The sequence below is a fragment of the Salvia miltiorrhiza genome, chromosome 5, assembly GCF_028751815.1.
Source record: "Salvia miltiorrhiza cultivar Shanhuang (shh) chromosome 5, IMPLAD_Smil_shh, whole genome shotgun sequence".
NCBI lineage: Eukaryota > Viridiplantae > Streptophyta > Magnoliopsida > Lamiales > Lamiaceae > Salvia > Salvia miltiorrhiza.
Window position 1 is genome coordinate 48,907,075 of NC_080391.1, and position 10,875 is coordinate 48,917,949.

At 39.9% G+C, this 10,875-nt stretch overlaps 2 protein-coding genes across 6 annotated transcripts; one reads left to right on the forward strand and one right to left on the reverse strand.

Moving 5' to 3' along the window:
- Window positions 1–554: 554 nt before the first annotated feature.
- On the forward strand, window positions 555–5,077 carry LOC130987133 (pentatricopeptide repeat-containing protein At1g79490, mitochondrial). Of its 5 annotated transcripts, none has more exons than XR_009089582.1 (3): window positions 555–3,289; window positions 4,377–4,439; window positions 4,569–5,077. XR_009089582.1 is itself a non-coding variant. In XM_057910758.1 (2 exons), exon 1 carries the CDS (start codon window positions 869–871, stop codon window positions 3,275–3,277), a length of 2,409 nt encoding a protein of 802 aa, XP_057766741.1. In that variant the 5' UTR covers window positions 557–868; the 3' UTR covers window positions 3,278–3,289; window positions 4,569–5,077. The 5 variants fall into 5 exon arrangements, 2 of the variants coding, with proteins under 2 accessions (XP_057766741.1, XP_057766740.1); XR_009089583.1 differs by having other exon boundaries at window positions 557–3,289; window positions 4,580–5,077; XR_009089581.1 differs by having other exon boundaries at window positions 555–4,439; window positions 4,580–5,077.
- A 617-nt stretch (window positions 5,078–5,694) lies between these two features.
- On the reverse strand, window positions 5,695–9,707 carry LOC130987134 (WAT1-related protein At4g19185-like). The gene is made up of 7 exons (XM_057910759.1): window positions 9,008–9,707; window positions 8,304–8,366; window positions 8,109–8,225; window positions 7,677–7,959; window positions 6,744–6,899; window positions 6,331–6,482; window positions 5,695–6,161 (listed from the first exon to the last, which is right to left on the reverse strand). Exons 1-7 carry the CDS (start codon window positions 9,205–9,207, stop codon window positions 6,014–6,016), a joined length of 1,119 nt encoding a protein of 372 aa, XP_057766742.1. The 5' UTR covers window positions 9,208–9,707; the 3' UTR covers window positions 5,695–6,013.
- Between the last annotated feature and the right edge of the window lie 1,168 nt (window positions 9,708–10,875).

The window sequence follows — 10,875 nt, forward strand, 5'->3', positions numbered from 1 at the left end:
CTACAAATCAAGAGCCAAGTCCATATCTTTGGTGCAGACGATGCACTCCATCCACAGCGAGATGCCGATTTGTTGCCGGAGATGGCGGCCCCGGAGATCCATCATGTTCAGTCCACTTTTCTTTCAGGCATTTCGTCTAATTGCACCATTTTTTTGGACTATGGGGTATTTGATCTAAGGACGAGAATGATGAGTATATGCTATAGGGACCTCTACTTTAGGTGTGCATCTGCACTTTAACCCCATTATATTATAAATTTAATAGAGTGTAGTTAAAAATCAATTAAAATCAACTACACTCTATTAGGGATATTATGTCAAATTTAATTTATTTGTTATAAATTAAATAATTATTTTATAAAAGGTATGGGTCGGTCTGGGTTCGACGGATTCGAGCGGGTTCAAATTCGGACCGACCCAAATATTTTTCGATCTTAAAAAATAAATTTGGATCGAACCGTATATGCATATTGGGTCGATTTGATCCGGATCGAACCCATCGATTCGAGGCCCCATTTTTATTACTATCAAGGCCCCATTTTCCAATTTGGGCTGCATATTTTATTTGATTGAAAACAATCACATATTTGAATGTGATAAGCCCAAGTGATCACCTAAAGGGGTTTATTTCATTTGGGTCGTTCATTCAACCGTGCGCCGCCGCGAGCAGCCAAATTCCGATCATCTCCTTTTCCAGTTACCTCTACAAAGCAAGTTTACATGTATGCGACGGTTTCGCCCCTAAATAAACAAAGAGGTTTGGCAGCTGCAGGCAAGGATTCAGCTAACCTAGGGTTTCACATAGGGTTGAGAGGCTTCCTGTGCTACGAGGTACTTCTCCAGAAGAATTAGATTTTTCTTCTTCGAAATGAAGTTAAGCTGGATAAATGTTGTTTCTTCTTTGAGACAATCAAGGCATGTGCTATCCCATAACAAAAAGTTGAAGTCTTTACCAGATTCATATTTGCGCAGAATTACTGCATTTTCTGAGCGTAGTCTTGTTAGAGAGTATTGTTCTGGGAGGAATGGTAGGGAGGATTCAAATGTTTGGACTGAAGAAATAGATTACTTAGATGAGTCAGGCAGCGTTATTTACTCCGGTAAGGGAATTAGGTCGGTGGAGCCAAGGATTGATGATCATGTAATGGCGGGTGGGGTAAGGAAGCCCATCATGAACGTTTCAGCTGTGGCTAAGATAGTTGAGGTGGTGAAGAGGTGGAGATGGGGCCCTGATATGGAGGCTCAACTGGATAAGCTTCCATTTGTGCCAAACATGACTCACATCACTCAGGCGCTGAAGATAATCGAGGATAGTGAAGCCGTGTTGAGTTTGTTTCGTTGGGGAAAGAGGCAGCCGTGGTATTTGCCTAGTGATGAATGTTATGTCATGCTGTTTGACAAGTTGAATTTGAGTAGGGATTTTGAGGGGATTCAGTCTGTTTTTGAGGAGATGGTTAGCAATGCGGATGCAAGTGGGGTTTCTTCATCTGGTGCGTATAACAGGGTGCTTCAGTATCTGGCTAAGTCTGAGAAATTGGAGGTTACTTTCTGTTGCTTCAAGAAAGTTCAGGAGCTGGATTGTAAACTTGATACTCAGACATATAATGCACTTATAACTCTGTTTCTCACTAAAGGGCTGCCTTATAAGGCGTTCGAGATTTATGCAAACATGGAGAAGGATGGGTGTTCCTTAGATGCATCGACTTATGACCTGATGATACCCAGCCTTGCTAAGTCTGGCCGTCTAGATGCTGCTTTCAAGCTCTTCCAGGAGATGAAAGCAAAGAATTATCGACCAACTTCTGGCATTTTTGTTTGTTTGGTCGATACAATGGGGAAGGCTGGGAGGTTGGATACAGCAATGAAGGTATACATGGAATTGCAAGGTTTTGGGTTGAGGCCATCTGGAGCTATGTTTGTTTCTCTTATCGAGTCATTTGTTAAGGCTGGGAAGCTTGACGCGGCTTTGAAGCTCTGGGATGAGATGAAAAGGTCGGGGCTTAGACCTAATTATGGGCTGTACACTATGATTGTTGAGGCTCATGCTAAATCAGGGAAACTTGAGATTGCAATGTCAATATTCTCGGACATGGAAAAGGCTGGATTTTTACCTACGCCATCAACCTACTCCTCTCTCCTTGAGATGCATGCTGCTTCTGGACAAGTAGACGCTGCAATGAAATTGTACAACTCCATGGCAAATGCAGGTTTGAGGCCTGGTCTGAGCACTTATACAGGTCTTCTGACTTTGTTGGCGAAAAAGAAGCTTGTGGACGTGGCTGCGAAAGTTTTGCTTGAGATGAAGGCAATGGGTTATTCAGTTGAGGTGAATGCTAGTGATGTTCTCATGGTTTACATAAAAGATGGTTCTGTTGATCTTGCTTTGAGGTGGCTGCGTTTTATGGGTTCATCAGGGATTCGAACAAATAACTTCATCATTAGGCAGCTATTCGAGTCATGCATGAAGAATGGCTTATATGAGTCTGCTAAGCCTCTCCTTGAAACATATGTTAACAGTGCTGCTAAGGTTGACCTCATACTTTACACGTCGATTCTAGCTCATCTTGTTAGATGCCAGGAAGAGCACAATGAGAGGCATTTGATGTCAATCTTGAGTGCTACAGATCATAAGGCTCATGCTTTCCTATGTGGACTCTTTACTGGAACTGAACAGAGGAAACAACCGGTTTTATCATTTGTCAGAGAATTTTTCCAAGGTATTGATTATGAATTGGAAGAAGGAGCTGCCAGGTACTTTGTCAACGTGCTCCTTAACTACCTTGTCCTAATGGGACAAATAAATCGTGCTCGGTGTGTCTGGAAAGTTGCATACGAGAAGAAGCTTTTCCCTAAAGCGATTGTCTTTGATCAACACATCGCCTGGTCCCTGGATGTCAGGAATTTGTCTGTTGGGGCGGCTCTTATAGCAGTCGTGCACACCCTTCACAGATTCAGGAAACGCATGTTATATTATGGTGTTGTCCCAAGACGGATCAAACTAGTCACTGGACCAACTCTGAGGATAGTAATAGCACAAATGCTCTGTTCCCTGGAATCACCATTTGAGGTCAGTAAGGTGGTCTTGAGGGCCCCAGGAGATTCAGTTCTTGAGTGGTTTAAGAAACCAATCGTCCAGCAATTCCTTTTGAATGAGATTCCATCAAGATCCGACATCTTGATGCATAAGCTCAACACCATCTTCCCTAGTTCAGCACCTGAAATCAGATCATTATCTCCCCCTAAGCCCCATGTTTCTGGAAAGGGAATGCAAATATGAAAATAATCACAGGTGATTGATCATTTTTATCAAATCTGTATATCTATGTGCACATCATAATTCTCCGTATCATGTATTAGAAATATTTTCTAGTAATATGCCATGCTTTATCTGATGTGTACCAGAAACTCCCTCACAGCTTGCAGAATAAGTAATAACTTCCAGAATGCATTAAACTAAATCTGCAGTGGCAGCTTATTATGCTACGTGTCATCTTTATCAAGCTGTTTGCAATTATGCAACCTCTTGTTGTGTATGAGATTGATTTGATAATGTTTTACTGCTGATGAGTCTTACCAGCACATATAGTCAATTTAGATGGTTTGAGTTTATTCTTGAGACCTGTTCTTGATCAAGTTCTCCTTGTTGAAGGTGTATGATTTTATTTAGAAGCAGTCATTAGTTTGATGTCCTAGGATTGAAATTAGTTCTAAGAAATTCTTATGTGTAAGTAGTCCTTATAAGCTGGCTCTGTCTCATATTGATTATATATGGTTGGAATTTTTTATTGGTGAAGTACCCAGTTCTAAGAATAATTGAACATCCATATATATAGAGGCGAATTCACGAGACAACGAAATCTTAGAGATGCTGGATGTAGAAGCTCTACAATGTTCTGCATATTTATGTGACCTGTATTTGTTGTTTCTGCATGCTGGCTGTAAACCCGGATTTTTGTGTTTGTTACTGGGAGTTTATATATTGTAGACTGAAAACTTCTTAAGTACGGAGTACCTGATTGCAAATTAGATTTCCATGTATGAGAGAATTGGTATAGACAGCAGCAATGCGTGGTTAAAAAAACGCCCGAATCTCTTTGAGATGATGTATATAGAAGTGAGAGGTAGAATCCTCAAAGTGTGGTCTGTTTATCTGGCCAACTCTCGTTGTACATTAGCTGATGACTTGTGCAGTATATCATCTGATTGCATGTTTTTAATACAATCTCATGAAAAGCATAGTGTAGTAAACTGGAACCTCACCATGATCAAAATCAAGATATAGTCTTGTAGTTTGACATCAGACCATTATTTACTGGTTCCTAAATTTGTGGATTTATGAATTAATGTCCAATTGAGTCGAGTTTGTGTTGTTTTAGCAATCCACTCCAACCTCTTGCTTCATCTATCCTAGTTCCATGGAAGCACAATTTATTTGGAAGGTTAGTTTTATCTATCTTTGAGCCTTATACCTGGTTTAACTTATAATTCTTTTGACTTGTGTGATTGAACCAACACTCAAATTGTTCACTAATTTTCCGGGAGTGATGTTTATTTGTATGTTCTAACAGCATTCTTGCAGGACGACTCATTATAGTCGGGGCTTTATTTGGTTGCTTGTGCGTCGTACAGTGATAAACAGGCTAGCATCGCCTGTCGCAGCATTCTTCAAGTTCTTTGAAACCTCAAATATGCAGCTTAAGAGACTCTTTGAAACCTCAAGGTCTGGAAATCTGCAGCTGAGAGAGAGAGAGAGAGAGAGAGAGAGAGAGTCAAGTAGTAAAAGAAACGAAAGAAATTTGATATTAGTATTTGGACTAGAAGCATTAGTAATGTATAGTATAGGTGGGAAGTGAAAATCTCCCAGCCTACAGCATATTTAATGAAGCTGCATTTTAAGCAAATTTTATGGACAAGAAATTCATCGTTGTAAGAACACTATAAATAGGAAGAGAAAGCGAAATGGTGTCGTATATGCAGCCGCTACCTTCGGTGCCAACTGATTTGTGATTACACCTCCTTTCTTGTGCAATAACATGAAAATCACAATGAAATATGAAATTATATCATATTTTAGATAGTTTATGTGGGTATTTTATTTAAGGATAACGCACATTGTATGAATTAATTCATTGTTGATCTTTTAAGTTTTTACATGTATAACATCCCTAATATTTTCAACACTATAAGTACGTCGTATCACGATGTGCTTGTAAACTTATTTTAATCACAACACCATCTTTAATTTTGTGTGTATATATATATTATACAAAACAAAAACAAAACATACCCATATAAACTCTAAGGGCCCGTTTGATTTTCAGTATTGGATTAATCAGGATATAAATTATCCTGATAATTTAGTGTGAATTAGTCATGATTTCTAATCTCATATGGGTGTTTGATATCATTGGTAATTAATCCCAAAAAGTGTTTGATATCCATTGAAATAGGTTGGATTAACATATCAAATACCTAAATTAGTAGCCTATGGAGGGGGTGGAATAATTAGTGTGGGTTAATCCCATGGGGGAGTTGGGATAATTAGTGTGGGTTAATCCCATAAAATAAGCTAGGGTCTTGAGATAAACCTGGAGTTGACCATATTAGTAACACATAATATCAAACACTACATAAATCCATATTAATTTAACTTATCCTGCTTTTAAACCCATATCAAACAGGCCCTAATGTAACTATCTGAACTGTACAAACTTTAATATTATTATGCAGATTTTGTACACATTCACAAAAAACTAGAACATTGTGTAGGACATGAAATATGTCTCCACCTAGCTCACATACTAAGATGAGTGCCTCAAAACATATACACCATAAAGTAATTATATTTCAATTTCCAACAAGATACAACAACAAAATACACATGCTCTCAAAAATGTAGATGATATGCTGCAACTTTTTACAAATCTTGAAATCCCAATGAAGAAAACCGATGTAACCTCTTAAGCCGTATATCTTTCGAGGTTCGAGGGCCTGATAGAACGCGCCCAAGCGGCTATGATAACTTATTCACGGGTGAATCTCTGTCAATGAGCGGTTCAGTTGACCGAACATGAGGAAGCACAATTCTAGCCTGTTTTTCGTTGTAGGACGCCCACGTGACCAAATAAAGCCCGATTATAATGAGTACTCCTCCAAGAATGCTGTTAGAAAACAAGTAATAAACATATAATGATCCTTCACTAATTGCAAAAGTGAATTATTGAACAAAAAAAGAACAGTGGGATAGTATATGTGCACGAGTTGCTCTTAGAAAAGGACACGGTCGCCAATGGTAAAACCAGGTACGAGGAGGCATCGAGATTAACTAACCTTCCCAAATAAATTGTGCTTCCAAGGAAAAATTTTGCTAGGATGGATGAAGCAAGAGGTTGAAGTGGATTGTACAGAGCAACCAAGGCAGGGCCCATGGTTTTATTAGACCAAGTCACGAGTCCGTAGCTCAGTGCAGACGTTACGATTCCCTATTCAAGAAAGATGTAATAGTATGATTGATATCTCATTTTGAATCCCTAGTGATGCCAAATATGTTTACATCCCTCGCAGAGAAAGAGAAGAATCGTGGCTCGATAACCAAATACAGAATAACAAGCATAAGGATGTGTTAGCTTAAGTAAGTGTAGTCTAGCACATGCATCAACCCAAGTTTTGATAAGTTCATGTGTTCGTAATGACTGCAATTGTCGTCCAAGAAGAAAACGGGAAGGAGAGAAAAGAGGACTTACAGCATAGCAAACTGCAATAACCTCAGATTTTGTGAGATTCCAGTCTGTTGATGTATTAGTTGCAAGTACTCCAGTCGCTACCATTAATACGGCACCAAAACCGTATGAATAGGCTGTCACTGATATACTAGCAGGATATTTAGCTAAAAGTGGAGCCTGATGATACAAATAGAAGATGCAAAATAATTAAGCCGATTTAGTCATGTAAAGAGGTAGCAAGGTTTCAGAAAAGTGAAAGCAATTTAAGAATGATCAATGTTTATACTAATCGAACTGTTCAATAAATGCAAGTGTGCTAGAAGAAACACCAAAAGAATTTGATTAGGTCCTGTCCAGAATGCCTCACATTTAAAAAGCTCGGAATTGAACGTAACTCCAAAAACCTAAAATCTAGGAACCCAGTAAATAATAGCCATACGCCAAACTACAACATTAAATCTTGAATCAGACGAGTTTGAGGGTACAACGTTATCTTATGCATGAAAATGTTTTCACTCCATCAATTTTGATGTCATGCAGCAGAAGCATTCAGCTCAAGTACATCTAATGTATGAAAGAAAAATACCCCACCGTCTCAATGTCTTTAACAATCATCTTAAAACCGCTATTAATGAAACAACTTGAATTTAGACTAGAAGAAAGAGTTGAACTCTAAGGAATCTTTCCTAATAGATTCTATCTGAACAAGTCCTAGATAAGCGTCATTTTATATTGTGGTCATAGCATTCTACAAAACTAGTTTATCATATCATTAATATCATGAGTTACTAATTACTTATTTTGCAAGCTGCGGAGCGCCTAATATATGTTTATGACATCACTTAGGGGATAGAAACTAACTGTTGGTTTTGTCTTTTCACTTCAAATATCAATTAAGAACTATGTAGCAGAAAATCTAAACAGAAACAACTAGTTGCAGAATCGATAAATTACCTGAATGGCGAGAAAAGCAGCCATGCATATGCAGTTTCCAATTAAGCACAAAACCCCAAGGTGCCAAGTTTCAATCCCTAACCCCAGAAAATTAGATATTAACCAAAGAGCAGGTTCAGATTGAACCTCGTTATTAGGCTCAGCATATGCTGTAAGTATCTCCTCGGATCCAAACACAGCTGGGCCCCGGAAGATAGCCATTAGAATGGCACCGGAAACACAAACAAGAGTTCCTCCTAACTTTACTTGACCTTCTATTTTGCGTAAATTGACTGTCTCTGTCCTGCACATAGAAACGTTTTGTGCACGGAGCAAACCAGTATTTGATGTGAGTCGGTAGAAAAGGACAATGATTTTATAACAAAAATATCCGATTCACATACATGCAGAGAGAGAGGGAGAAAGTAAATTTCTTGAAGAAATTATACTCACCCCATCATCACAGCAAAAATGAATGTAAAGACTGGAATGGAAGGCTGTATGGCTGAAGCATAAGTCGGATTTGTGTAGCTAAGCCCAAGAAGAAATAAAAGCTGGTTCCCGAAAATCCTAATCCAGCACCAAGAACAGCATGAAGATAAGTTACTAGTGTGGTAGTGTTTGCAAAGAAAAACCAAATAAACTCACCCAGTTAGACCGAGAAGGAAAAACGTTCCTACGAGGCGTCTGTTTAATGGCAACCTTTTCTTTCTGCAAACAGGGAACGTAAAATCGGTAAAGCTGTCGAGAAAACATTTCAGGATGACACCATTTGACGAATCTTTAACTTGAGACATATAAAAATCAATGGCGAGATTGACTCAAATCAGGCAATATTTTATCTATCAATAGTACAGCACTTATTCTTTGAAGCAAACACCTATTTTCTCTATCAATCATCACACTCAAGACTATATGGCACATTTTTTTCCTGTGAAATCTCAACAACATGAATATTTCTCTGCATAAGAAGAAATGACAAAATCAAGAACCTAACAAGCATTCAGACCTTCCTAACAAAAACTTGTCCGAAAGCATTGAATTCAATGACAATAAATGAATCTACCACACACACGCAGGAACGCATGTGAGAGCAGAGTGGACTGTGTGTAGAGAGATACCATTTCATAATTCATATCATCATCCATAAACCCCTCTAGCAACTACCCAATTGGAGCTAAATATACTTGCACTTGCACGCAATCATCACTTGCGCAAATCCTTTAGCCTTAATCAAAATTCAAACTTTTCCACCTTACACCACACAACATATTATATTCAAACAAGCAATTATTCCATCACACATACAGAGAGAAAATCAAGGTCAAGGAGAAAAGATGCTAATTACAGACTTCTCAACGAAATAGGCGACGGGGGCAAGAATCAAGAGCGCGAGGAGGTCCCGGAAAACGCAGAAGACGAACTGGTTGACTCCGTCGTTGAGCGCCACGGTGGTGATGACGTGGTAGCCGCCGTTGAAGAGCTGCACCACCGCCATGGCCAAATGGGCCCTGGCTACATCGCCGGTGGCCGTCGAGACCTGTGCTGCCATACAGATACAGTCTTGTTGGTCAGAGGTGCGGTAGCAATCGCATTCCACGATTGCTTGCAAAGATTTGTTTTTCTTTATTGAATTGGTTGGTGCTGGTTTTTCAAGGTGGGGTTGGAAACGTGCTGTGGAAGTGAATACATACACACAACTCTGAGAAGTACGGTCAATTATGGTGGTCGTTTTCGTTTCAGTACTGTACCAATTTCACGGTGGACCAGATATCTTCAATCGGACTTCAGCTTCCGATTTCGAAAATGTTGGGGGAGAGAGATGATATTTTCTACTCCACTAATAATTCAAACAAAATCAATTTTTTCTAACTTTAAAAAGATAAAATTATAGTAGTAGATAATTTCCATTGTTAAGCTCTCATATTGGATAATGCGATTCAATCAAACAGAACTAAGGTGAACAGTCCATTGTCCAGCTCAAACGTGACTCATTTATTACGGAGTCGAATTTGAAGTTCATATATCAAACATTTTGAAGCTCTCCTTTATTCAAACTAGTATTCTACCCGTGCTACGCACGGTCCAATAATTCTTACGTGTTTATCATATATAATAGGTGTAATGTATACAAAATAAATTGATGCAATATTATTTTGGGTTAATAGCCGCTAAATCCTGTAACTATTTTCATTTTCGCGTTTTGCATCGATTTCAGAAATTCTGCCTCAGTATATCACAACTAATCCTCCTGTCGCGATTTGCATCCGGCGAAATTTTCCGGCAACATAACTTAATCTACGTGGCATTTTATTTGCAGACAAGGGTGATTATCATCTACATGGCAATTACCTGTTAATTTTTTTTTTAATGACGTGTAGCGAAACGACGTCGTTTTCAGTTCCGCCCACCTCTCTCTCAAGCTCCACCGGCGAAGTTGCTGCCCGCCGGCCGGAAGGCTGCCGCCCTCGTTCCCATCTCACAGACCCTCATCCGTGGGCATATCCGTCTCACCATTTCCCAATCCAATCCCAATTCACCGTACGCTGCTGCCACCTCTCTCTCAAGCTTCGCTGGTAAAGTCGTTGCTCGTCGGCCGGAACCCTAATTCAGCAGATCTCATCTATCTCTCTGTTCTCCTCCCTCCGATCTGGGTTGACGCAGCACCGTCTCCTTCCTCGGCGATGGCCGAGACGCCGCTTCCTCCCTCTACTCTCAAAACTCTCATCCGCGGACATATCCGCCTCACCATTTCCCAATCCAACCCCACTTCACTGTGCGCCGCCGCTACCTCTCTCTCAAGCTCCGCCCACCTCTCTCTCAAGCTACGCTGGCGTCGCTATACTTCACCGGCCGGAACCCTAATTCAGCAGATCTCATCTATCTCTCTATTCTCCTCCCTCCGATCTGGGTTGACGCCGCCCCACGCAGCACCGTCTCCTTCCCCGGCCACGGCGGAGACGCCGCTTCCTCCCTCTCATCTATCTCTATGTTCCCAATTCCAACCCCAGAACCATAATTCAACAAAACGACGTCGTTTTGTGACTAATAATTTCAAAGAAACGTAAGGCAAAATGACATCGTTTTGCCTATCGGAATTCTATGCCACGTAGATTAGTCCGGCTGCCAAGTCATCTTCAATTTTGCCGAAAAATTTCGCATGATGCAAATCGCGACTCCTTAATTAGTTGTGATATACTGAGGCAGAATATCTGAGAAC

What these genes read in the sequence shown, in the direction of transcription:
- LOC130987133 (XM_057910758.1), top strand. Translation starts at nt 869, where the DNA reads ATGAAGTTAAGCTGGATAAATGTTGTTTCTTCTTTGAGACAATCAAGG.
- LOC130987134 (XM_057910759.1), bottom strand. Translation starts at nt 9,207, where the DNA reads ATGGCAGCACAGGTCTCGACGGCCACCGGCGATGTAGCCAGGGCCCAT. An exon ending in ATTTTTGCTGTGATGATGGG is followed by an intron (nt 7,960 to 8,108) that starts GTGAGTATAATT and finishes TTCTATGTGCAG; the next exon opens with GACAGAGACAGTCAATTTAC. An exon ending in AGCACAATTTATTTGGGAAG is followed by an intron (nt 6,162 to 6,330) that starts GTTAGTTAATCT and finishes GTTTTCTAACAG; the next exon opens with CATTCTTGGAGGAGTACTCA.